Source organism: Oreochromis niloticus, linkage group LG15 (assembly GCF_001858045.2).
Source record: "Oreochromis niloticus isolate F11D_XX linkage group LG15, O_niloticus_UMD_NMBU, whole genome shotgun sequence".
Classification (NCBI taxonomy): domain Eukaryota; kingdom Metazoa; phylum Chordata; class Actinopteri; order Cichliformes; family Cichlidae; genus Oreochromis; species Oreochromis niloticus.
Window position 1 is genome coordinate 11,290,142 of NC_031980.2, and position 27,845 is coordinate 11,317,986.

The 27,845-nt window shown below is 40.4% G+C and overlaps 1 protein-coding gene across 11 annotated transcripts in view; it reads right to left on the reverse strand.

The window, feature by feature from the left end:
- Window positions 1-522: 522 nt before the first annotated feature.
- Window positions 523-27,845, reverse strand: part of utrn (utrophin) — a 187,665-nt gene continuing 160,342 nt past the window's right edge. For 5 of the 11 annotated variants that reach the window (XM_003449882.5, XM_005454645.4, XM_019345705.2 and 2 more), the window contains 9 exons: window positions 23,074-23,112; window positions 22,523-22,588; window positions 20,202-20,267; window positions 12,637-12,798; window positions 11,565-11,802; window positions 7,517-7,592; window positions 7,235-7,318; window positions 4,425-4,450; window positions 523-1,858 (listed from right to left, as the gene is read on the reverse strand). In XM_003449882.5, the coding sequence (XP_003449930.1) occupies window positions 1,850-1,858; window positions 4,425-4,450; window positions 7,235-7,318; window positions 7,517-7,592; window positions 11,565-11,802; window positions 12,637-12,798; window positions 20,202-20,267; window positions 22,523-22,588; window positions 23,074-23,112 (766 nt within the window). In that variant the 3' untranslated portion in view covers window positions 523-1,849. The remainder of the gene's footprint in view (window positions 1,859-4,424; window positions 4,451-7,234; window positions 7,319-7,516; window positions 7,593-11,564; window positions 11,803-12,636; window positions 12,799-20,201; window positions 20,268-22,522; window positions 22,589-23,073; window positions 23,113-27,845) is intronic. The other 6 variants (XM_005454648.4, XM_005454646.4, XM_019345706.2 and 3 more) reach the window with 6 other exon arrangements.

Here is a 27,845-nt window from a genome sequence, read left to right on the forward strand (position 1 = left end):
AAAAAGCAGTTAAAAACTTTTCTGTTCAAACAAGCCTTTTGTTGATCTACGTATTTTATATTCTTTACATTATTTACATTTGATCTTTTACATTGTGTATAATTGTCTATTGATTGTATTGTTTATTTTAATATTTGTGTACAGCGCTTTGTGACTGCCTGTCTGTGAAAAGCGCTTAATAAATAAACTTTACTTACTTTATGCTTTGTGTGAACAACTAAAGGTAAAAAAAAAAACAATATATACAGTGTTATCTTCATTTTAGATTTCAAAAAGTATTTGCGGCTCCCAGTGTTTTCTTTTGCGTGGAAACCGGGTCTAAGTGGCTCTTTGAGTGTTAAAGGTTGCAGACCCCTGACCTATGGTGTAAATTTAAAACTCCTACATCGCTTTGTTCTCGAGTTATCACATTCACAAACTTCGACAACACGACGACATCATTTTTAACTTTAAACACAGACGCTGCCAAAAACATAACCTCTCCTGTGGTGGAGGCAATAAAGAAAGCACATGGGGGATGTGTACTTGTTATAAAAATTTTATTTTGAATAAAACAACGTAGCCATATTACATGTAGTGTGGTCCATCTATTTTACATACCTCAGGAGAAGCGACACAGTTCTGCCATGGTACGGTTCATCATGATCATTAAAATCATCATCACCATCAGTTTACAGTCAGAGGAGGTTATAGTAGTGTTGTTCAATCTCACAAGTTTTACAGGGTAGCATATAGCACAACAACACGACGCAGTGAGGGACCAGTGCTAGAAGGCCAGTGGAAAAAAAACCCCAAAACAACCCAACAACAGATAAAATACTACTCATCATAACGGGAGGCTAGCTTCAGCAGGCCACAGACCCATTGTTGTACAGTAATAGTAACTTCATTTTTTTTTCTTTTTTTAAACTTGGTAACTCCTCATTGCAGTGTACACCAATACAGTGAGCTAAAGCTTAGAAATCTATACCAGGTTGCTCATGGTTGTAAATGAACACACAACTGTTTGACGAGTTTACGAACCACAAAAACAAAACTGTGTCTATGAGTCTGAGGTAGCAAGGCAATCATGGCTTTCCTCTGATTTCTGAACATATATCTCTCTTAAAAAAACAAACCAAACCTATTCTACATGATAACGGCGGGCCTCTCATAAACCCAGATTCAAAACAACTTTAGATTTAAATCTGTAACTTCCAAAACCTTTTATACACAATCCCACAATAATGCATCGACTCTCACCTCCGTCTTCCACGTGTGGAACGACAAACTTTGTAGGCACAGAAGGGGTAAAAGTTTACTTTAACAAAATCGCAGCTGAGACAAAATCTGCCGGCATATCGATGCTTTTTAAAGGGGAACTTGACATCAAGCATGCTACGAGATAGATAGGAAAACAAACCAGGTGATCCGAGAGGTGACAGTCTACATCTTGGAAACGATCCTTTCAGCCACCGGGAGCAGTGTGTGCGCTCCCCAAGCATTTAACAAAAGTCTGGGGCTACTCGGGGCTCGATGGTACAAAGCAGTGGAATGACAAATAAAAATGGAACAGTCTGATTCCCAGTTAAGTCAACAGAATTCAAACAAAATCCCAACCACCCTCTGAAAAACAAAACAAAAAAAAATCTATACAAAGCCCCGTGTCCACATACTCATCTGCATACCTAAATAAATCACTGACAAATGTTCAATTCGGTACAATCTACAGTTCATAAAATGTACAGTTTGCATAGTACAAGACAAGGTGGTAAAAGTAGTTAAGTTGTCTGCTCCTGTGCGTCTTTGGGATTTAGGGATAGGGGATTTTGTTTGTGTGGGAATGGTCTCGCCATCCTCCGGTCAGTCCTCACATCATCTGAAAACACACAGAGAGAAAACGCTTTGGATCAGACGACAAAAACCAAGAATCTTGAAACACGACAGTGCCGCAGTTCACATACAGCCACAGAAAAGCTTGAGTTTATGCATCTCTTTGGTTAGTCCCGAGTGCTGCAGGTGAACCCGCCTCATTTCTCTTCATCAAGACATCACCGTGTGGAAACGTCAGAAGTTCAAACAAAGTAATCGGGTTTGAAAGCTGGCAAATGGACTGCAGTCCCTCAAGCCAGTTAGAGTCCATTAGGAGCGCAGAGGGGGGAAAGTAGGAGGTGGGTATGGATGAATCTGGGAAGATTTTACAAACCAGAGCTCTCCTCAGAAATGAAATTAGGCACTCAAACTAAAGCTTTGCACTGAAGTTAAAGGAGAGTGCATTGAGCGCTGTCCTCCGAGGACTGTAAAAAGCCAGGAGTGGAAGATGTTTGGGAAATGAACTCATTAGATTTAATATTCAATTGATGTGGTAATGCATGTGTTGTGTAACACTGCTGCAGATGAGAGTCAGATGAGGTTGCATTATTGTACAGAGGAATGTACTCCAAAGCAGGTGGTAAATAAACACATCATTAACATGGAACCTGCATCAGAGCACCAGCGAGAAAAAAATGAAACTAACAAAAGAATGAGGAGACCTGTGGTTCACATAGTGTTTGTAGTCAAAGTGCATATGTAGATAATGAATACAAGTCATAAACTTACAGTGCTGTCAAAAAGTATTTGCCGTCTTCCTGATTTCTTAGTTTTTTTTACATTATGTTTCAAGTCGATCAAATTCTAATATTAGATTAAGATAACCCGAGTAAATACAAAATTCAGTTTTTAGGTGATGATTTCATTTATTAAGGGGGGGAAAAAAGCTACACCTGCCTGGTTATGTGTGAAAAACTAATTGCTAAATGATGAATTAACTGTGGAAAGCTGAGTTCAGTTTCAGTACCCCCACTCAGGCCTGATTACTGTCTGATCTCGGGAAGCAACACATCATGCCACGATCTAAAGAAAGGGCTGAGAAACAGTCATTAATATCTATCAGTCTGGAAAGCATTACAAAGCCATTTCTAAAGCTTTGGGCCTCCAATGAGCCAGTGTGAGAACATGGTGAACCGGCCTACCACAATTACAGCGAGAGAGCATCAAAGACTCATTCAGGAGGTCACAAAAGAACCCAGAACTACATCTGAAGAACTGCAGGCCTCACCTGACTCAGTTAAGGTCAGAGTTCATGATTCAACAAGAAAACGACTGGGGAAAAATGACATTTGTGGATCCAACACAAAGGCTTGTCTAAGATGATCCCCAAGACGTTGGGGAAGATATTCTGTGGACTGATGAGACAAAAGCTGAACTCTTTGGAACGTTCGAGTCCCATTACATCTGGAGTAAATCTAACACGGCATTTTTATAAAATGATTATTGCACCAACATCCTAACAACAATTCTACCTTTCACCAGAAGATCCTAAATGAAAATAATCGGTCACCAGTTCATGCCCTGAAGCCCTGCTGCAAGAGCATTTGCAGCAGGGCAATGATCCAAAACACACCAGCAAGTCCAGCTCTGAATGGCTCAAAAAATACAAAAAAACAAACAAAATGAGACTCTTTGGCACGACCTTAAACAGGTCGTTCCTGCTTGAAAACCCTCAGTGTTGCTGAATTAAAACAATTGGACAAAAATTCCTGCACAGGGATCTGAAATACTCATAGCCAGTCATCGCTTGATCACAGTTCTTGCTGCCAAAGGTGGCAAAACCAGTTATTAGACTTAGGGGGGAATTACAGGTAGGTTTGGATAACAGACTGCATTTTGTATTTACTCTGGGTATTTTTGACTAATATTAATATATCTTTGATCTCAAACATGTATGTTTATCAAATATACAAAAAAAACAAAACAAAACAAGCAACCCAAGAAATCAGGAAGAGGACAAAGTTTTTAACAGCAATGTAAATTTTGAGTCGTAAACTGCTTTAAAGGACGGGCTGTACTGCTCTGGTCAACAGAGAGAAAAGTAGAAATGTCTGACTCTCAGAAAATAGGCAGTTTAACTGGCATGTAAAAGTACTGCTTATTGTGCAGGGAGACAAGCTGAGCAGCTTAAAAAGACCCTGAGAGGAAAAGAGGTGTGAAGCAGAACCAAGGGACACCGGAGCGGGGTAAATAATTACAGTGGGAAGAGGTCAGCGGCAACAGCTTTCACAATACCTCTGTCCCAAAATGCACCTTGGCCTCAGACTGAGAGAAAGAGAGTAGCCGTTAATGGCACTCCCCTGGGATCCATTAGCAGCCGCCTTCTCACAGGCCACCGAAAGTGAAGGGTTGAGGCAGGTGAAGGCTTCGTGGAGGGGACTGCTTTTGTGGCAGCAGCTGTAATTACCTCTAAAATGTGCTCTATTCCAACTTCTCTCACCTTTGCCAATTACCAAAATACCAATCCCTCAACACAAACAATAAGGCGTAAGAACAAAAAGAAAAAAACCCACTGCTAAAAGACAAATTTACATCCCCTGTTGTGTCTCTAAATTTATGGGAGAACGTCTTACCTGTGGTCTCGAGGAGAGGCTTGAGGCTGCAGGAGGCAAAACAAAGAGAAATTAGAGCAGTTTAACACTTGAACTCCCCAGTTCATTTCACCATTTATGAGTCTACACAAAATTGTCAGCCTCTGGGTACCTCCCACGTACTTGTGCGCATACTCTGAGCGGCTGAGTCCCGGTGCCTCCGAGCTATGCAGTAACCAAATTCTAATAACGCTGGAGCGTGTGCCAGATTACAATGGATTTTTAACTAAAGCCCTCGTAGGAGTTTCGACTCTCCAATAATGGAATACAATTTAAAAATCACCGAGCTCGATATTTTAACGTTCCAATTTATTTTGCTATTTGATTAACGTTCCCAAAGGTGAATATTGTTTCAGATTCAGCTATTAGGAGTAATGAGCTGTAACGTTTTCTTCCCGATTTGATCAAATACCAAATTTAAATGATGATGGCTGAAACAATTAGGCCTGTATTTAAACTCTGCGCATCTGATCAGACATCAGAATCAAAAGCACAAAGTCACAAATGGGTGCAGAGGAACCTGGACCACACTGAGCAAACCGTCCGAAAACGGAAAATTTCAGCGCCGTGCAGGACGAGACCTTCTGAGTTCAGGATTACAAAGCTGCTTGACACTTCGCAGTGCACACAAAGACACATGAAACAGGCACAAAGCCGAGTGGCAGCGTGAGAGACGAGGAAATAAAAAGGAAGGATACAGAGCAGGAGTGTGCGAGGGGCTGAAAGAGGAAGAAGACACGAGGATCGATAAGAGCACTGAGAGGCGGTAAAAAAAAAATCGGAAGGCGGATGATGAGTTTTGTTGATATTGTAGATTATGATGATTATATCAGAAAAGTACCACCGTTTCTCCACAGGCTCAAGTGTGCACCTTAGAGATGTCTAAAGTCAGTGTTGTGCTGTGGATATACTGGGAATCATTGACTTTCATGCCATGCATGTGTAATTTCGGTTATCCCATGAACCTAACGGATCTACTTCGAGTTAAAGTTAAATACTGCTTAATAACATTCAATACTGTTTTAACAATAATATGTAAAAAAGTATGATAAAAGAGGGGAATGTTACAAAACCATTTGTTGAGCTGAAATGTAAAAGGTGGTAATTAATCAGTAAGATGACAATTACTGTAAATGGCAACTATTTTTAAAAACTCTTTGTTGTTTCAGACATGATTGAAGCTAAAATGCCAAATATTCTCCTGTCCCAGCTATTCAACATATGAGGCTGTTTTGGCAAGTTTATCTCAGTCACAAACACATATTTCAGATCAAACAAATTTAAATATTAGACATAGATAACCCAAGTTAATACAAACTGCAGTTTTTAAATGACGATTTCTTTTAAGTAAGTGAAAGCTGTCCAAACCTAGAGTACCTGGCCCTGAGTGAAAAAGCGATTGCATGCTTCAAGACCTGCAATCGAGCGTTTGTGATAACTAGAAATGCGTCTTCCACATCACTGTGGAGGAATTGTGGCTCACTCTTTTTTTGCAACATTGTCTTAATTGAGCCACAGTGGAGGATTTTCCAGCATGAACAGCCTGCTCAAGGTCATGCCAAAGCATATCAATCAGTCCAGATAACCCAGTGTTTACACATCCAAAGTGTGCTTGAGGTTCAGGACATGAACCTTGATGATTGATGGTCAGACATCCTCCTTCAGGATTTTCTGGTAGAAACCAGAGTTCATGGTTCCCCCCGATTACAGCAAATCATCCCGAAGCAACAAAACCGACCAAGACCATCACACTACCACCACCATGTTTGACTCTTGCTATGATGTTCTTTTCTGAAATGCTGTGTTAAGTTTTGTGCCAGATGTAACGGGAGCCAAACCTTCCAAAGAGTTCAACGTTTGTCTCGACAGTACACAGTGTTGGATTTAATTTTTTTTTTAGCAAATGTGAGACTCGTCATTGTGTTCTTTTCTCCTTGGAATTCTCTCATGGATGCCATTTTTGCCAGTCTCTTTTTTGTTGTTCAATCATGAACTCTGACCTTAACTGAGGCAGGTGAAGCCTGCAGTTCTTTAGATGTTGTTCTGAGTTCTTTTGTGACCTCCTGGATGAGTCGTCGCTGCGCTCTTGGGATAATTTTGGTAGGCCGGTCACTCCTGAGAAGGTTCACTACTGCTCCAAGTTTTCTCCATGTGCAACTAATGGCTCTCACCGCGGTTCACCGGAGTCCCGAAGGTTAAGAAATGGCTTTCTAACCCTTTCCAGGCTGATAGATATCGCTTCTCAGCTGCTTCTTTAGATGGTGACATGCTGCTTTCTGAGATCTTTTAGCCTACCTCACAGACAGCATCTATTTAAATGATTTTTTGATTCAGCCAGTCTGGCAGTAATCATGCCTGAGTGTGGGTAGTGAAACTGAGCTCAGCTTTCCAAAAAATGTGGATAATCACAGTTAATTCATCGTTTAACAAGGAGGAGATTAATTACTTTCTCACACAGGGCCAGGTAGGTGCGGGTAGCTCCTTTCTCTTCATAAATGAAATCGTCATTGAATAACTGTATTTTGCAATTACTCAGCTTATCTTTGTCTAATATTAAACATTATTTGATGATCTGAAAGATTTAAGTGTGACAAATACGTAAAAAAGTAAGAAATGATCACAGCACTGTATCTTGTACATGCTACATCAGTTTTTCTGTGAAGGGCTTTTTGGTTAAGCAGACTGTACTTTTTCCTCTGCTGACCTTTGACCTTATGGTGTGACAAAAAGTCTGCTGCAGGAGGCTGGGAAAACACGGTGGGAAATTCGAGGAGGAGGACTGGGAAACTTACGACTGCATGCAGGGAAGGAGTTGTTAATCTGCTCCATTACATCTGCCAGGTCAGAGCTGCTGTTGTGGGAGTCCAACAGCTCATCTGAACACACATGCACGCAAAGCACAGGTTGATTTTCAGTTACCACACACACTCACACTTTAATACTGCACCACAGTGAGGAACAGTTTCCATTTGCAGAAAAGCAAATATTTTTTCTCTGTTGTGAGCTATGGACTGATATCTTCCTATTTAAATAAACAACAGTACATTAAGCCTTTTTCAGCTTGAGTGTCTCACCTGAGTTTTCAGTAAGTGGCCCTTGATCTTGCACGATGGGGGAGGACAATCCATTTACCCTCGAGTCCACATCGGGCTGATAGAGAGACAGACATGAAAACAAAACAAAAGAACATTTAGTCATTATAACACAATTACTCCACTTGGCGTCTGCTTGACAACTTCAAAATTAGTCCTGCTTCACAGCAGCAGGCGGAGACAAGAAAAAACCAGAGGGCAGCACAACGAGGCTCTTGTCATGTGTACAATTTCCCAAACAAGCCAAAACTGAGTTTAACACACTACAGTATCAATCACATTCAAATCCCTCAATCAAAATTACCCTAGTTTTTGTTTAGTTTTAGCTAAGCTCAAATGCTTTACCCTGATGGTATTCACTGAGCGGAAAGGTAAAAAATATGTCACATGCTCTTAAATATAACTTAAGTAGAAAATGGTAAAAACAGATGATAGTAAATACTTAAATCTAAACAACAGCGCTCATATTTAGCATTTTTGAATCACTCTGCTTCTCGCCACTCTGTAACCTCTAACCTCATCTTGATATTACAAACAATTATTTGCCCTCCAGTGTGCTGTGTTCTCAAGATCTAAAGATTCACAAATAAATTAATATATTACACACACACACTGCAGAATATGTCAAAAGTCTGTTGAAAAACCAATTTCTCAGATGCTCAGAAGTGAACACTTCATGTCCAGTGACATTCACGGCACAATCTCCCATTCCCTTTGGCTTTTCAAGTTCAAGAAAGTAAATCAATGCTCCCTCCCCTCTCTCATATACCCTCCTTCTTCCTCTCCTCCTTCATCTCCTCGTGCCCCTAGCGCTAGCGAAGGCTAACATGTTGGAAACGTCTCTGGAGCACAACCAACTGTCTCGAGGCTCGTCTTAGAATAGCTCAGGTCAGGGCTTTGGTCACCCTTCGGGAGTGTGAATTTAATGCGTGCCATCAGGCAGGCTGGGTTTATTACTCTGAAGCTTGGCAGTAACACAGCACTTGATGGAAAGACGTGTTGACACATCGTCAGGTCTCCAGGGACTCTCTGAGAACTGTAGTTCTCACTTAAGTGTGTGGACGTTTCCGTGTGTGCAGGTAGCTGTGCGCGCCGTTTATGTTTGGATTTTCTGTCTGTTGCAATCAGCGTCAGAATAAATCCACTGCAGCATGTGGCAGCATTGATGGAAAGTCTAAACAAGGCTAACTCAGCGGAGGTAGAAATGCAGTAGCTTAGACAGTATACAACACTACAGCACATTGCAACCTGACAGTCTGCTGTATAAACCAAATTAAGAATCGCCTTTCAGCGCAGGTTTAAAGCATTTCTACTTCCTCATCGCTATAATTTGACAGTTATAGCAAACGCTTTTCAAATTAAAAATGTGCGACACAGTCCTTGATTCGCTTTACTTCTTTAGTTCTGTGTGTAGTATAGGGATGGGAATTGCCAAATAATCAGGAATTTACCCACAACAACAATACATGATTCTGTGATACTTCATACATATTTGATGCATGGCAATTATGTACAATAACTCACAATAACAGTGTAACTAACGGTAGCTTTTACCACTTTTTTGCCATCATTAATCGGACACCATGGGAAGTCATAAAATATTCAGTTAAACTTCAATTTAATGTTTTTTTTTCAATTCTGTTTTATTTAATGCAGTGCCAAATTACAAGAAAAGTCTCCTCAAGGCGCTTTGAATTGTAAGTTAAAGACCCTACAATAATACAGGCATTTCAGTGTTTTTAATAAAGAAAAAAACACTGAAAACACTGCAGTGCAAGTGTTGCTGCTGCTGGCTGCTCTGTGGCTTGTTGCTAAAAGGTTGGAAGTGATTTGTCTAGCTAATGAAGCTGAAGGGAGATGGCTTTTGATACCTGTATCATTAAAAGTTAGGGGGAAAAAAAACTAAATGTGAGGCTTTTATTTTGGAAATGTGGCACCTTAAGGATGCTGGCAAACTATAACTGATGTATTTTTTTTTAATTATGTGATTTTTAAGAATTATGTTCAGGTTATACATATAAATTGGGAGCTTTTATTTTGAAAGTTTCACAGCATTAAAGCACCTTAATAACATCCAATAAATAACTGAAGCCATAATGAAATTTTTAAAGAATCCTGTTCAATTCCTGCAACTATTCTGGTGCTTTTGTTCTTATTGACAGAATACCTTAAGAAGATTAAACCTTTTATTTATTAAGAAAACACACTGAATTTAAAGCATACTGCTCTTCCATTTAGAAACTGAGGACTTTTATTTAGAAAATCTGACACACCTATGCAGGTCACTGCCACTGTCAGGGTGTAGGACTGTAATCTAACATTGTGTGTGAGACGGACGATGAGAGGGGCAGCTTTAAATTGTGAATGACAGCCAAAATACTTCAAACTGCCTTCAAACCGCAGTATGCTGTGAGCTCGTTTTAGATGACCGACTGGGAAAAAAACCCTACATATACATCTTGTTTCCCACACTTGATGTCAAGAAAGTGAGAAGAAATCCACCAATCAGAGATTCAGAATTTCAAATTCATCATAAGTCATCAACTGTATCTACCTGTATCAGTTAAGTTGTTAGTTACCATGGTGATGGCATTCCGTGTGACTGAATATAACCAACTCAAAATCTCTCTGAAATGGGCTTGGCGCTCCTCTCAAAAAATTGCTTTTATCCTGCAAACCGTAGCTCATATTCACCAGCTTTAAAAAGCACGAGCGCCCCAAAAAGTTCACTAACAGATCTGCATTTTGTTTTTGTGATTTTACTTTTAAAAACATGGTCATGGAAGCGACATAAAAAAGGTGCTTATTTCTAGTTTTTTCCTTGATCAAATTATAACGGGCCACCCAGAAATCACTCCTTACACTTAAATACTACAGATTTTTTTTAAAAAAAACATTTCCTACAATCTGGTGGTTAAATGATGCTTGTAGAGTTAAAATTGACAAATCGAATCAATGAGCAAATGTGTGTTAAAGTGCCTGTATGTCCTAATAACACTACCAGTATCTGGCAACCTTTTATCATTAACTGTATTGCAAGAGAAAGTAGAAATCAGGGCCCTAACAGCTATTTTATTTTATCTACTGTACTTCTGCTGAAGGACAAATTTAAATGTAGTGAGAGTGCGATACTAAAACTGTTTCTGTCCAAATGTTAATCATCTGCCATTAAATATCTGCTGAGTCACGTCAGCTGCCGCCTGTTGTTATGAGTTATTACCCATGCTCACAGCTTCTCAGCTCCCAGAGAGCCAATACCTGCCCCCCCCCTCCCTCAGTTTGCTTTGTCAGGATTGCTGCTTGTTTGGCTTGAGGCTTGTGAATTTCTCACTTGGCACAAACAATCCAACCTCAGTGAGCAATTAGGCCGGGTATAAACAAATCTGGAAGTTATTGATAGGGAGATCGGAGATGGATGCTGGGTGGAATGGAAATGATGTGATTAGGATCTAATCTGAATGATGATGAGCAGTTTTTTAAAAATTGTGATAAAAGTGGGTTATCATGTGGATTTCGGGGTTAATAACTGCAAGCTCATGATGGAGCTCGACTTTGAACGAATCCCTTTAATTTACTGGAAACTTTCTGTATCAGCGTTTTACTTTTACGTCTGCTTAAATTATTTTTTTCCTGAGCCGTCTGAAACAGCCCTGCCAGCTGGTGTGCGTGAGTGAGTCTGTGAACCATGATTACTGCCCTGCTGCTCCTCAACAACAAGCCTAATGAACTGAACGGAAAGGAAGCTAATGTGGAAAATAAACTTTATATTGCAGTTGTGTATGTGCTGTGCTCAAAGGAGAAAACCATAATTCCTCTGCTCTTCTGCAAATTGGTCCTACTAGGTAGCCATAAGACAGTAATCATCTGCTGTATGAACTTGCTGTATTAACAATAACAATGTTACTTCAGTTTTTAAATTATTTTCAGAGAAACTGCATGTTTTCTGTCTGCAAAGCACCAAAACTACAGTCGGTAACGGGAACAAAACATAACCCCAAGTCGGGGATAAAATGTGTACATGATACGTCACCTGGTGCAGTAGCTGTCGGAGGCGATGAAGCTGAGACTCAAGCTGTTTGTTGTGTTCCTCCAAGATGTGCATGCGGGTCTCCAGTCGGCCTTTGTGTTGTCGTAGCAGCCTGGCTTCAGCTAAAAGATCTGCCTCATCGGGGTGGGCGGAGGGGCCCTCCGTCTCCCAGGGGCTTCCTGTAGGCGTGCCTCGCTGTCCATGTTGCTCCTTAAGTTGCTCATACTCCCTCTGCAGTGTCCTGAAGAAAAATTGAGAACAAATAAGTGAAGAAACAAATGTTTCCATACACATGGATGAGTTTGAAATTTACGTGACGCACATGCTGTGGCAGCTTAACAGCTGGGAAATTGGACAAATAGCAGGAATACTTTCTTCTGTCTGGTGTTTCCCATGTAAATATATAATGTTTTTAATATTCTTAAAACATTCAAAAAGCCAGTTCTGAACCTCCACAGCGGGACGCCACACAAAACACCACACTCGTGTTTACCTCTTCATTCTGAGTGAAATCCTATCCAAAGTGGATAACCAAACATAACGCCCCCTGCCAAGTCTCTCGCCTCACTTCCTCCTCACCCTCTCAGTGCAGAACTATAAGCTGCAGTACTTTACTTAAGTTGGCATTTATGAGACCGGCTGTAAAGCTCTCACCCGCTCCCCTCTGTGTGTGTGTGTGTGTGTGTGTGTGTGTGTGATCAGTGTTAAATCACTCCAGTCAAGATGCTGGATGTGAAAAAGCATCTCGACAACAATAGATTGCGCAGTCACTCTGTCTCTATACCAACTCCATTTACAAATCAAAACGGGGAAGGAGCTGGCGGGTGAGATGCACTGGTGGTACGGTAAGTGTCTGCGTGCTGGAGCGTGACTCGAGGGTACATGTGTACTTGAATGACACCAAGAAGCTGTCAATAAACACTTAGCGTAACAAAGGCAACCAGATAAACCCTGTTTTTATGCATTTTGAGAATGTCACTTTTCATAAAATGAATCAATAGCTTGTAATCACTACCAGCAAAGACGTGATTATCAATTTTAATAAGATTAGCCAGTTTTGATGTTTGTCTCCTACCTCTGCTCCTCCTCCAGACGTGCTATGATCTTCTCCAATTCACCGCGCTCTTCCTTCTCCACAGCCTGTAAGATTTGGGCAGGACTCTGAGGCTGGCTGCAAGGAGAGGCCTCCCCTCCCAGTGTTTGGCAGTACTGAAGGATCAGGGCATGCTCATCATCCCTGTGGAAAGTGCAGAGCTGGTGATGAGTGACGAGACCCACACATCCTGTCCCTGCTATTCAGTTCAATTCACCTTCTGTTCAGTTAGAGAGGAGCTATTTACTTTTGCCATTTGAAAGAATTATGGTAACTACTTGTATCAAATCAGTACGCTTGAAAATGCCTTTGAATGAACCCTGGGAGATTACCATGACACAGTGCTGCTCTATAGAGGCAGCAGAAGGAGTGTGGAGATTGCTGGTTGGCATGAAAAACCCTTCAAACTGTATAAAACAGTGGTTCCTAAATGTTTCACCAAAAAACAGCCCAAAAGCCCAAGAACCTATTTATCAACTACAAACTGAGCTTTAACAGTGAAATACCTTTTACCATTTTAATCTGTTTACCAGCTACCTGTAATAATTTTGTCTTTTCATATTTTTATTATGTTTTCTGACTTTCTATTGATCAGTTTTATTAACTATTTTAACTTTGTTCTCATTACATCGAGCTGACAGTCCGGTTCAGCTAAGCATGCTGTTGGCTTACAATTTCAACTGTTAGCCAAACTTTTAGCTAGCCATTTCAACGCTAAACCACCTCTTCAGTCATGATTATCTTCTGATGGTCTATTTCTACTGTTTGTTCACTTTAGCCAACTCTTTACTTGTCTGCTTAAACATGTGCAAATCTATAATTTTTTTAAAAAAGCTGTAATTTGTGTTTCATGTTAGTTGTGCTAACTATTGCGCGTACTTCTTGACTACTGCAGAAATACCTTTTCAGGCCATTTGTGCACAAGGCTAAGGTTCTCAGTTCTGCTCAATATTTTTATTTATTTTTTTAATCTCTTAATAAGGTTATTGGTCCCTCCACAACAATCCCAGTTTCTCATTTAGCCCCTTGGGAAAATGAATTGCCCACCCCTCCTTGTCTAGGAATCGATGCTATACACATAGTCGGAAATGCTTTTCCCCTATTTAAACCAGTTAGCATCTATTCTCTTGTTTGTCTGTTTTGATTTAGATTTTTTTGATTACATTTAACATTTCAGCTTTACATATTCCATAGCTAAATGTACAGTACACTCCGTTGATTAGTCTCTGTGTACTGATAGCATGTACAGTTAATTTAAATCAATAATAAATTTAGTTTGTGTCATTACTTTCCTCTTTCAGCATTAGCAGACCCAAACTTCATACATGCAGTAGTCAAATCCTGAGACTACTGCTAAAAGAGACACCCGTTTCAAACAATTTATTTATCTATTTATTATTTATTTATTTTACATTTTTCTGTCCAAACTTGACTTCTCTGTGAACTCAGAAATTAATCAAGCATAACATCAAACCACTTCTGTTCAGGTATGCAAGTAAATAACTTGGGTTTAGCATCTTAATAAAAAAAATGTGCTTTGCTAGTTTAATCTGCTTTGGACAAAACAATTATACTTTAACGTTAGAAAAATAATTTTGATTAAAGAGCTTAGTGTAAAATAGCAGTAAATTAATCATTACAAAAAGATAAAAATTATGTTTACCAATTATAAAGTCTGAATTTATGGCAGCTGTTGTATAACCCTTTCACTGAATAGTGGTCTAATACATTTCTTAAGCACTGCATGTTATATAAAAGTATATAACAACTATGTAACAACTTTATCTATAACTCTCGATTTAATGTTTCAAAGTTTTATGTGAATTCTGGTCAAAGCCAGCACAGATCAGCCATTACAGCCTTTTGGTTTTACACACCAGTATAACCATTTAGATTACTGAGTACAAAACTGGTACAACACCAGCAAGTGCAAGAACTGAACAGAAGAAACATGATGGGCAGCTTCCAAGCACCCCATCTAAACAAGAATTGTGTTAGCTGTCGTCTTGATCCTTAGATACAGTAGGTGTGCCACGTTGTAATCTCCACAAACCCGGGTTTAAAACACAGATGTGTCAGCCATTACCATCAGATAACTGAAATGAGGGGAGGCTATGAGGAGATGGAGGGAGCAGAGAGGAGAAAGAGCCCGGCAGACAGCGAAAAGATATGGAGGGAGAAACAGCTGCTGCTCTAGACCTGTATGTGTGGTTATCTGTCTCTCTCTTTATGTGCCATCTCGCCCAGCTGTCACCTTCATTCTGAAACACAGCCTGCGTTGAAGCCGAACCCCTGACAACTATACACACTCACACGAAAAGTTAGACTATAACTTAAAAATCCTTTCTCCGGCTGTTGTCCTATAACGTTTATAAATTTACGTGAAAAAATTTAAAGGAAAATTTCAGTCTAACGTCATCTGTAGAACTTAAATATTTAATATATGTGTTAAAGATAAATATTTATTTTATTTATGCTATTTTTCTATGCTGGTTTACATTAACATTAACCTGCTCACGCTTCCTGTAGCGTGTGTGCCACACGTTAATTGCTTAAATCTGTGTTCCCAGATCTAAGCAATTAACCTGGTGAGTGTAAGATTATTAGCATGGATAAGTTTAATGTCTGAAAAGTAAATGCACATTATCTGACTCATAGAACATAATACTGTGCTTGAGGTGAAATTGAGTCTGAGCTGAAAACCCTGCAAAGCTGACTCAGTCGCATCCAGGAAGGTGCTTTCTCTATACGCAAAGGAGACTATGAAATGAGTCCCTAATACTTGGCTATCAAAGAAAAGTTAACACAATAACCCTGAAGAACAATCTGGCGAACTAAAATGTCTCAGGTTTTCCATTTCACTCAAGAGTAGTGAGCAGAAATTCAGAATCCATTATGGTCACATCTATTTCATGACCAAGGTATGGGCTGAGTGAAAAGCTTATGAAAGGGAGCTCAAAATAGGCTTTTTATCTCTTTTTAACATAAAAGAAACAATATGCCCAGCCTTGCATGAACACAGAAAAAAAGCTTTTTATGATTAACCGGCCTAAGCAGCTTGTATGATGAGTTCAGAGCATCCTTTTCTTTAGGAATTCAATTCGGGTCTAGTTCAACCTTCCCTGTATTTTGGTAAAAAAAATTAGGTGCCAGTCATAAAAGAGACATGAAATAAACTTTCTAAGCGGTGAATGTAATGCTTAAACTTCCGCACTCTCAGAGAAGAAGAAACACATTCCATAGCTTAAAAAAAACTAACTCCTGTAACTAGCAGCTCCTATTGGCCTCTTCTTTTATACCACTTCTTCCATATATAGTTTGTGTGATCACTGCTTTAACTTTCACACACTCAAACTTAACCTTCCTAGACTTTCTGAAACTTTTATGGAGATTCCAGCATATGCATGACACAAAGTATCTGTAGTTACTCATCAATTTCACTAAATAATTGAAGGCTGAAGATGTTGAAACCACTGAGTTATTGAAAAACGGCACAAAGAAAGCAGAAAGAGACGGGAAGTCGACACAGCTGCTGTTGCAACAAGCAGCAATACACCAGCACGCACACAGTCACATTTTTCTCTTTGAATTATCACTCTGCTGTGACAGGGCAGACGCACATGATGGAGATGGAGCTACTCGCTACAGAGAAACTAAAAATTGGTAGTAATGTTGTCCGCTAGGGTCAGGGACCGGGGTCCTGCACAAACCGAGTGACCAATTAGGGAAGGTCCCCGACAACGGAAAGCTGCAGCAGGACATTATAGCCGGCAGGAGGAACCCAGAGGACTGCAGGAAGGGGATCATTATGTGCGAAAATGGGGACTAGAGGCGGTAGAGCAGTCTCACAGACCACCTGCTCTGAAATCCTGAGAGAAGGAGGAAGTGCACTGAAAGGGCTGCAGGCTTACGCAGCGTGGGGCTGGCTGAAGAGAAAGAGACCCAGAAATTATAGCGATGACAGAGGAACAGAGCATCAGTGTGGCAGAAGATTTAAATGTGAATAATAGTGATGAATACCAAGGATGTTAGCTCACTGTAGCTACAACTTGTAGTGAATATGAATTCCATGCTTGGTACGGGGGAAGCGTAGGACATGCCCGAGGGGACTTTTAGAGTTTATTCCGCTACAACAATGGTCTCCGGGCTCAAAGCCTACCTAACATATCACAAAGCAAGCAGCTCCTCTCAAGCTGAATGCCACGATCAACTGAGTAGTCTAAGCTCAGAGAGAAACAGTGAGAGATGAAGACGGATGAAAATATAAAGAAAGAGAAACAAGAAAATCAGGAATACCAGAGGAAACAGAAAAAAGGGGGGGGAATCAAAGACGGTCAAAGGCAAAAAATCTTTTATTCTTCTCCCCCGGCGAGAAACATTTATAATCCTTGATTTCTGTGTGTAAAGTCCAGAGACTTCATTTATTAGAGGTTACTGTTCTGCACTGCATGCAGGGCTCTAAAACAGTATTTCAGTGTTTAACACCCTGCAGTGTTTAATCTGAAGGTTGCCTGGGCCCAAAGGTAAAGCATGATTAGACTAGAACAAAAACTGATGAAAGAAGGAAAAGAGAAAGAGGGGACGATCGGGTAGGATGAAAGGTGGTTTCAAAAAGTAAAGGGCTGGAAAAATAAAAAGGGAGAGGAACAGGAATAAAAGGGCAAAATATGAAAGACAAGAAAAAGGGACAGTGCTCGGGGAAAGACTGGAAAGCGAGAGATAACCAAACAATAAAGCCCGGCAACAAAAGGGGAAGTGGAGAGTCTCGCTCCTCGGTGGCGTCCTACGGCGCCGATGACAACGCTGTGCTTCGGTTGAGGGTCAGAAATAAAAATAGGCAACGCTAGGTTCCTAATTAAGAATTCCCTTTTACATAAAAGCGACGCAAAACAAAGAGGCACATGTGCACGCACGCGCACATAATAATTATTGAAGTCGATGCAAAGCTAAAGATGAGTGGATGAACTGAAAATACCAGCCAAAAGCCAAACACACGCATTTAACAGGCAATCGCAGTCACCCGTGTTACGGAAGCTCCGACACCGCCGCCTCCTACAGCAGTTGGGATAATTTCTGTGACTGTGTGTCCTTACGAATCACCAGATGGAGTGCAGTGATAGACAAAGAGGCTTTGGTGAAATCAGCTGTAGGCAGAAAAAAGTAAATCTCGCAAAAAGAAAGAGGGGGGGACAATAAACCACTCAAAACTAAAAGCTTTGAAAGGAAGGGGAATGAGAGTTAATTCGTTGCAGAGAGGGACGTGTGGCTGAGTGGGCTGCTTCACTGTAGAGGTCTGTATAACAATGCCTTTAAAAAAAAATCATTTCAAAGTTACTAACGGGCCCACTGGTGTGCAAAACAGCTGCTAGAACTACTGTGAATGGCATTCAGCTGCAGAACTGAAGCACTTAAGTGGACATTCATGACGTCTAGTCTAAAGTAAATTTCAGGGCAAGTAGGCTGGCTCTAATGATTATGCTTTTCACGTGTACCAATTCCCATCAGGGATGAACTCGGGATTGTTTAGCCAATAGTCAAATGTTACAGCAGACAGACTAAATGTAGGTAATTTTCCCAGTCAATTAGCGATACCCTTCAGGCTGAAATACATAACAGTTTACAGCAGGAACAAATGTTCCCCATTCAGGGCCAGGTTATTTATTTAAAGCACAGTAACTAGAGCAAGGTTTTATTGCATTAAAAAGCATATTACGTAAATGCATGACCCTGCTGAAATTGGATGTATATAGAAGATGGCTTTATGGTGCATCATGAATATAAAGCACTAACCAATCAAATAACAATGTATAGTTGATAACACATTACTTCTATTGATCTAAAGGCATTTAAATGTTCCTGTGCTGTTTTTATATGTAGTTTGCAGCTGTTGCTTTTACACTTTCAGTGCAAAAGTAAGAGAAAGTCCAACTTTGACTATCCATTAAATGTTCTTTTTCTCTTTCTGCTGTTAAACCCATTAGCCTTCATCGAACCACCATCTTCCTCACTTCATTATTGCCCTGCATACATTCTGTGTCGAGCATCTGCGTTTTTTTCCTGTTTTTTTAGAGCTGGAAACGATAATGGCTTCTTCTCTTAAATAAGCCCGAGTGCAAAACACAAAAGAGAGAGTGAGGAGGAGGAGTAATGATAATATGTTTGTCCCGCATTACGAAAGCTTTGAGCGAAAATAAATCCACCTCTGTTTCTACTTTCCCCTGCTCGCCAACAGTTTTTGTCTTTCCATTCTTCGGTCCTCCTATTGAGAGCGGACAAATGCAGCTTTTGGGAGTCTTCAATAGCGTTTTTTCTTCGTCTGAAACTGTTATTCTAAGCATCAAGGTTGGTTGAAGGTGAAGTGTGGGAGCAGTGGTCCACATGATGCAAGCACATCAGCAGGGGATACAACCTACAACACAGTGAAGTCTGACGTTTGCTTTATCTTTACTGCGGATTCTCAAAGGTTTTAACCATCCACCCCATGTGCCCTTCCTCTGTTGTGCTGTAAATGCTGTAAATACTCTTTGTTTTTTTTAAAGAATTTCCTTTTAGAAATCCCCAAACTATATTCGCTTCTGTTCACACAGCGTCTAGGGAATCTCTTTGCTCTCCACTTCCAAAACCTTCAAAAACACGTTTGTATAAGGTTTTTTTTCCTGCTACTTCAAATTGTTTTTGAGATTTTAAAAAAATAAGCTTAAATCTTTTCATGCACGTATCCAAACCTATAATGATGCTCTATGATTTGGGAAATTTTAAAGATCTACAAATGTCTTACCAAAAACGATACAAAACCCAGAAGTAATTCCCTCCACAATTTGTTTCTATTTGAGCTCGGAGGGCATTTGAGCCGCAAGAGCAGCTCATTCCCGCGATTGGGATCTTAGTTTGGAACCAATACGTCCTTCAACTTGAAAGGCCTGCAGACGACACGCAGACAGAAGCACGAACACAATCGGGATCCTCTGCGCGCATGCTCCTCATCAGCTTTTCTCCCATTTCTGGTGATTTTCTTTTCACGGTTTGCCATGTTCTCATCTCCTTTGATTAACGATAGCGCCGTTGTTATCGCAGATCCTGAAAGCAGACGCTCTCACTTTGTCATTGTTGGCACTTTAATCCAGTACGTTCTTTCTAAAGTCCTCTACTTCACACTAATCAACCACATTGTCTTTTCCCCCTCATTTCACACTTCTTTTACTCTCCAAGAAACCTTTCTAAATTTTTTGTCTCTCCAGATCTCTGTGCACAGATGCCAAAAGCTACCTTGTATTTATTTATGTATTTAAAACAGTGGCAGGCAAAACAAGGTGAACAATTCACTTTTAAATGCCTGAGGATTATAATGAAACCAAATATCTAATATGGATATCTGGAACATATTCATTTGTGCATTACCAGCTTCATGAACATTAAAATGGGTGTTAAAATATATTGTTAGAAAAATCTCAAGTCCCAGACACTGGAAATTGAAATCTGTCCAACATAGTTGAATGGAAACACGTAACCATATAGAAAAATGCTGAAAATGACCAGCAGTGACCCACATGCTTCCTGTGGCTGAGCTGCTGTCTGTGGGCAGAGAGCCGTTGGAGCGCTCCATCTGAGCCAACCTGAGGGGGGGGGGGGGGGACAAAAAAACAAAACAAAAAAAACACCATCAGGGAAATTACTAGCTGAAACTAAACCATTTGAAAGCTGTCAACATCTCATTTAAATGCAACAGAGCATTAGAGCAACAGCGTCAACAAATTATATTAATGCCACAGTAGCAGACCAATTAAAATTTAAAGCATCTCGTGGAGTCTCCAAGCATGTTAATGATAAAGATGCCACAGTTTGTTTGGGCTTTTTTGGTGCTTTTTGTTTTTAAGGGAGGAAACAGTTTATATCCTAATATATGGGATCAATGTTTGGATGAATATGTACGGCATGCTATGGGGAAAATGCTTTGTTTTCTTGATGACATATGCAGTCAAAGCAGCCATGCTAATGAGGCTGGTTCCCCACATCAAAGCCCGTCTTACACCAGTGCAAAAGGGGCAGATTAAAAATATAATCCACAATATTAAGAAATTGATCTCTGACAGAATATACATTAAAGGGAGAAGCTATAATTCTAATATGAAATCTCATCAAAGTGTGCATATCTTCATGCGCATCCATACGCTCCAATCTAATCTCTTGTTTTTATTACAGCTGAAATTGTAATTCTGGTGTCACTTTTTCAGTGAAACAATACCACCAGAAACAGTGAGCGAAGGTTAATAATGTGTAGCTAATGGAAGGTTACAGGGCAGCCAGACCAGCGCTGCGTCACCAGAGTCATAATGAGTAAAGCTTTCTGCAGAAGTCCCGTAAACCTGCGGTTGGGTTTTGATACAGGAGATGTGATATGGACCAATTAGAAATCTTTTTAATGGCACAGATAGGATATAGCAAGTATATGAGTGGATCTTAGTATTAAAATGATTTTAAAAAACCCGACAGAAATTCAGTCCGAGTGCAAAAAAAAAAAAACCTACTAAAAACATCAGTTTGTTGATGCTGTTAATGATTAACTGCAGCTCACACACTGTGCACACAGATGTGCTGATGTACACAGCAAGATAATTTGAAGCGGGCGGTTAAAAGCAGCTATCAGGCCAATCTGTTACTAGACTGATTTTAGCAACACATCTATAATGTCACCAGCTCATGTGGTGGGTGGCTGCATGCCACTAAATCCACTCAGCAAGCAGACATCGGCATCAAGCTGATATTTAATGTACGTCAACACTGTGATGGATTGTCACAAAGTTCACAAAGAGCATATTAGGATTGTTTGTGCCTTCCCTGGCACCCAAACATAATCTCCCTCTACCACAAACGCATTTCCCTCACTTTAATCAAGATTTGGAAAACATCAATAAATGCTGTATTTTTCTATTATGGATCTCTTGAAAGGTTCAGGTCAATTATTTTTTCTATTTTTAAAGTAACAATGAAAAATCCAAACGTTATCGATTTTAATCAGATGCTTTGGTGCCGTCTGAGGAGAAAACTGGCAAACAGTATTCCGGTTTCTCTAATTTGTATGAAGCAAGTTTTAAAGTGACACTTTCAGCACTTAGATGAAGGCGAAATGCTTATTTTCGTCTCCAGTTTAGTTGGAACCATGCCATTTCCATCTTTCTGGGCTTTTTTTCCTCCCTTTCTTTTCCTTTGTCTCAGCTAGTAGGAGACATTTAACGTCCCTGACAATAGAGCCAGCTCAATTTCCCAAAATAAGCAACGGGGTACTTTGATAGATGCAGAATTTACTTTCTTTGTGTTTGTTTCCGAATCTCAAGAGCCATTTGAGACGTGTTTTGCGGTGTAATGACGATAAAACACAAAAAGAAAAGAAAAGCTGTTCCATTACTTATGAATGCCTGCACTACACATGCATCTTATGGTACCAAAAACACATTATTTACTTAATTAGATACCATTTACTGGAAATTACATTAGATGAATTATACATTTAAGAAACCACAATTGAATGTTTTCCCTAGCTTTCAAGCACCGACTGTTTCCAATTTATTCAATTTCTTTAGCTTGGAGAGATTTAACTTGGTTGTCACGTCTGCATTTGTTGTTGCCCCTTTCAGATCATTATTTTAGTGCAGACTGAAGGGAAGTGCGGCCTGGGGGGAGGGAAAAGCATCTACTTAAACGCTGATATCCATTAGATAATGGTCCGCAGTTTCAAGAATTCATAGGAAACTTTTTAAAATGGTCCTCAAAAAGAAGCTGGTCAACATTTAAATGCAATTATCGATTCTTTACACACATGCTTTGTGGCATTTGTAATGAGAGGATGGTGACTGGAGAATCCAGTGCCTACCTGCTGGCATAGTGCCCTATCCTGGAATGGGTGTCGTCATGAGAGAGCTGAGGTGACTGGGACAGCCTGAAAATGAACGGGGTAATGGAGATGAATGAGATTCAGCAAGCCCACACAAGCTCATTAACACACTGATATTCACATGCAAACACACACATGTTGATGGACAGCCTAACAGCCCCTCATAACATCACCTAGAAAACAAATCTCATGGTCCTAGACAGAGAAATAGGAGCGCAGGATTATCTAAAGAGCGACTGGATGGTTTTTGACAGGCCTGCTGGGATCAGCAACTGAATGCTAGCTGGGTGCTCTAACAAGGAGAAAAAAGTGAGGGTGAGGAGACAGGGGGAGAGTTTTTTTTGGTCCCATGCTCAGCCAGTGACTCAGGCAGGCAGGTGGGCAGGCAACATGCAGAGCAGTCATGGCTTAGTTGGTGTGAGGATGATGGGGGGAGATGAGTAAGTGAACAAGGGAGTAAAAGAGGTGGTGTTTTAAAGGCATTCCAGGCTGGAGACGAGGTGTTGTTTGCTGGTGGCGTAGATACTCACTCATACTGCTCCGGACACATGCTGATGAGGGTGACGGGACTGTAAGAGAATCGGGAGGGGAGAGGGAAGGGAAGTAAAGGAACCACAAATCATTTCAGGGTCAAAACCACTGAGCGGGTCAGAAACAAAACACACAGCAGGTAGAGGAAGAAGTGGAAGGAAAAAGTATGTCCGGCTGCTGAGCGCCTGGATTCAGCACACGAGAAGTTTGCCTTTAGGGCTTTCTTCGACTTTCAGATTCTGTCACTGTTTGGTTAGTTTTACTCAGCAAAAATACTTGTTTATCTCTGGGGAAAGAAAAATAAAAATAAAAATCATGGTTTGGGCTCAAATACATCCTTTCAAAAATGTCAACCATATCTACAGAGCCTGACTGATAGAAAGCACTGAGAGCAAACTTCCCCCGTGTGCTCAGCACACAGGAAAGGCGTGTAAAACAGTAACCAACATATACCGCATGTGGCCGAGACTATCTCTCGTGGAGTTATCTTCAATCTGCTTCAGAACTAGACTTGGAAACAGTTTGGAAAAAGTGAAAATGGGCAGCTGGATCTGTCAGTAACACCCTGTAACACAAACAATGGTTGTGTGTCTGAAAGATCTCACACACAACGGGTTAATGATGCAAGTTGATTTTGCTCCAGTCACACATATCTCATTAAATTGGTTTCACAGTTGCTCCTGCATACAGAATGATATGGCCTAAATTCATTCCCTTTTCTCATTTATTTCCTGCAGGATTTACAGAAATAGCAAGCCAGGAAAAAATAAAAAAAAATCAGTACAGTAGAACCTATTTCCTGGTTAATCTGCTATTGAGTGCAATACAGTATGTTATATAAGAAGAACTAAAAAAACAGTGCAATAAGCACACAAACGAAGATACGGGTCATCGAGTTTTGCTAATAAAACACTGATGCAAGTCTTTTAAAGTTTCTGCTTTCCAGCCCACAATAACTGCTGCTATTTTTAGCGACCCAGAACACAAAATTGTCATTTGTAAACAAACGGGACACCTTCTAATCCCAAGAACACGAAGAAATGTGCCGTTTTCACAAAGGAGGCTGGCTAGAAATTGGTAAGATAACAGTTGAGGTTGACATTCTGTTGCCTCGCGCTTTTGTTCCCACATTAAAGCAAAGAAAATCAGAGGGAGACGTGAGGCATGGTGGTTATGTTTCTCACAGCGGGGCAGCCAGCGTAGTCACACTTCTGTAGCTGCGAGGAGAATTCAAAATGTAACAGGAGATTCAGACAGAACAGAGGAGGGAAAAAAAGAGAGAGAGAGAAAAAAAAGACGAGATCGGGGTCGGTGTGGCAGGCTGAGCTAACTTCTTGGAGGCAGTGCTGCAGCATTTTACACACCCCCGCCTAAATCTTTGCCTGGAGGAATACTCGTTGTGCTCATCTCGCCTTTCAGGAGACCGACATTAGTCTTTAGCTCTGCAAAGATGGATAGCTTTGCAGATTGCAGATGTGTTTCCTTTCATACATATCTCTACGACCTCCACTCAGTGATAAAACTTCACTCTTTACATGAACTCTGGAAATAAAGAAAACAACTTGAACTGCTCACACGTGACGCGCAATGGGCTTCAATATGCGAATGGGCTAGCTGATGGCTTTAGGGAGCCTACAACTAAGCAGTGTCAGTTTTACCACTTTAATGTTTTTAAGTGAGAATTAAGACATGTAGGATAGGGTGAAGAAGTGTGTCTTCAACTTGGCTTTAAAAACCTCCACAGAGCATGCCTGCCTAATATTTTGAGGGAGGTTGTTCCACAAAAGTGGGGCACAAAAAGAAAAAGCACACACCCCAGTAGTCTTTTTTTCTGGCTTTAGGAACTTTTAGAAGGCCAGTATCCTGAGACCGGAGAGCACGGGATGGAACATAAAGGTGCAAAAGGTCAGAGAGGTATGAAGGTGCCACACCATTTAAATCCTTGTAGGTGGGTAGCAGGACCTTAACATCTGCTCGAACCTGACAAGGTAGCCAATGAAGAGATTTCATTATAGGAGTAATGTGCTCAAATTTCCCAGTTATGGTTAAAATGCGAGCAGCTGCATTTTGTACCATCTCTAAACCTCTAAAATGAGAATATCATTTTCTCTTGATAGCTGATAACAGGTGGTCCCAGAACAGCTTTTGATTTACAGCTCTAAATGCCATCTTCACTTTTAAAATTTCAACTAGCATAAAAAGCATTGCTGACCACTTACAATTCTTGTGGACTCCATATGTTATTTTCTTGTGTCTTTTATTTTCTTTTTAAAGGAAAGCATCAGCTACAGAATGAAGCAGGTCAGAGGCTGCACTTGTTGGGTGTTCAGTAGTACAAGTCCAGCATTACACAGTGCAGAAAAATGGAAGAAAACAACTGTTTTGGGGGGGGAGGGGTCGCTTTGTTTGTTTTTTGGGGGGGTTTTTGTTTTTAAATTGGATTGAGATCTGGTGACTGTGGAGGTCATTCAATTACACTGTCATGTTTAAGAAATCTATCATCAGGATCACACTGGGGCCATAAATACTCACGTAGAATGTGTTCTTGAACTATGCTAAACTTACTTCTAAGTGGCCTCAAGTGTGCAAAGACTTTGCACCAGACCACTGCTGGTGAGGATACACCACCAGCAGTCCAAGCCGTTGATGCAAGGCAGGATGGATCCATGCTTTTATGTTGGTTACACCAAATTTCTACCCTATTGCTTGAATGTCGAAGCAGAAATAGAGATTCATCAGACCAGAGAACATTATTCCTGCAGGTTTTAGATGTGTCCTCGATCCAACACAGCTGATTTAAATGGCTAAATTATCTCCTCAAGATGTCTTGAAATTCTCCAGAGGCCTGGTAATGAACTAATCATTTGACTCAGGTGTGTTGACCCAGGGTGATATCTAAAACCTGCAGGACACCAGCCCTCGTGGCCTGGAGTTCGACACCCCTGTAACCTGAGTTTTCTGCTCTTAGCTGACAGGCGTGACATTCGGTGTGGTCTTCTGCTGCTGTAGCCCATCTACCTCAAGGTTCAATGTGTTTTGCAATCACAGATGCTCTTCTGCAAACCTTGGTTGTCACAAATGGTTACTTGAGTTACTGTTGTCTCTAAATCGTAGAGATGGTTGTGAGGGAAAATCTCAGCAGTTCGGCAGTTTCTGAAATACTCAAACCAGCCCCCATTCAAAGTCACTTAAATCACCTTTCGTTTGTTCTTTTCCTCAGTTTAAACACCAGCAGGTCATCTTGTCTATATATGTGAACTAACAACTAACAAAGTATAATGTGTATGTGTTAGTCACCGTAGGGAAATTGCATTTAACCCATTCACCCAGTGAAGCAGTGGGCACCAGTGGCCACCAGTGCAGCGCCCGGGAGCAGTATGTAGGGACGGTACCTCGCTCAGGGGTACCTCAGGGTAGCCGTTCAGTGGATTCAAACCCCCAACCTTCCGATCATGGGGCAACCACTTTACCTAGTGAGCTATCCCTTCCCACTGAGTGGCCACTGAGTATTTAAAAATAGTAAACATATATATAATAAAACAGTTTTTTTCTTAATGTAATAAATATAAAAACTATTTTACTGCCATATGACAATGGAAAACGTTTTCCTTTTAAAAGTCTGCTATTGATTTATCCTTGTCAAATGATTCCATTAAAACTTTCAGTTATACAAGAAAATTCACCCACAAGCTTTCAAATCCACATTCAAAACCATTAACCTTTCTGCGAGACCTAATACAACGGAGACTCATCTGCTCCATCTAGTAACGTTGGGTGAAAAGCAAAAAAAACTAACACTGAGTGGGAAACCATTTGAATGGTTCTTTCACATTATCAAATATAGCTGCGACGAATCAAAAATCCTATCTGGCGTGAAATGAAGCAAAGATATAAGTGGGAGGTGAGAGTAGGTGGTGTTTTGCTCACTCTCAAGGTGGAGAGAGTGGGTGGAATTAAACAAAAAAACAAAAAAGAAACGATGTTACACGAGTGGAGAAGAGGGAACGCGAGATTGTGAGTGCATTAGTGAGGGCAATTATTCAGCAGACAATCTAATTTTCTCTTCTGCTGCTCAGTACTATAAAATTACTACTTCTTAAAAGTTCCCTTTGTTATGATGAGTAATGAAGACTGACAACGCACTAAAAAGATTTGGAGTGACACTTAAAATCTCTTAATATTTAGAAATAAAAACTGCAAAACAAATTGGAAATTAAAAATTGCATATTTTAAAATTGTAAACAAGCATTATCTTACTGCAACAAACATGACTGCAATTGTTCTGGTGTTTACCTAATCTGTATTAAAGCTCTTATTAAGCAGGAACCCAGACCTTGTTCCAATTACAGAAAAATCCATTTCAATTTAGGTCACGGTATTAATTTTTATGACGCAGAGATGGCAGAAGCCACCAGACGGTGACAATACAGAGCTAAAATGAACGGGAGCATTTCTTAACACTGGCTATGTTTGGGCCAGATCTTACAGGCGGTCCAAAAGCTGCTTTCTTTGCCTGTGGCGATACATGGATGGCCCACTGATCACAGATGAGACCTAATGCTGTAAAAGAGACAAAATGATGAGCATGAAATAGCCCTAAATTTCTTTAAGTCTCCTTTCGCTTCTGCCATATTTTGAAAAGATCTCTGCGTTTCGCTGTAATTTCACTACCTTTTAGAGACATTTATCAAACCAGAAGCTCCACAGGAGTCATTTTTCAGAGAGGAAGAGAAGTGAAAATGGAGCGAGGTGGGAGGTGAGGAGGACAGGC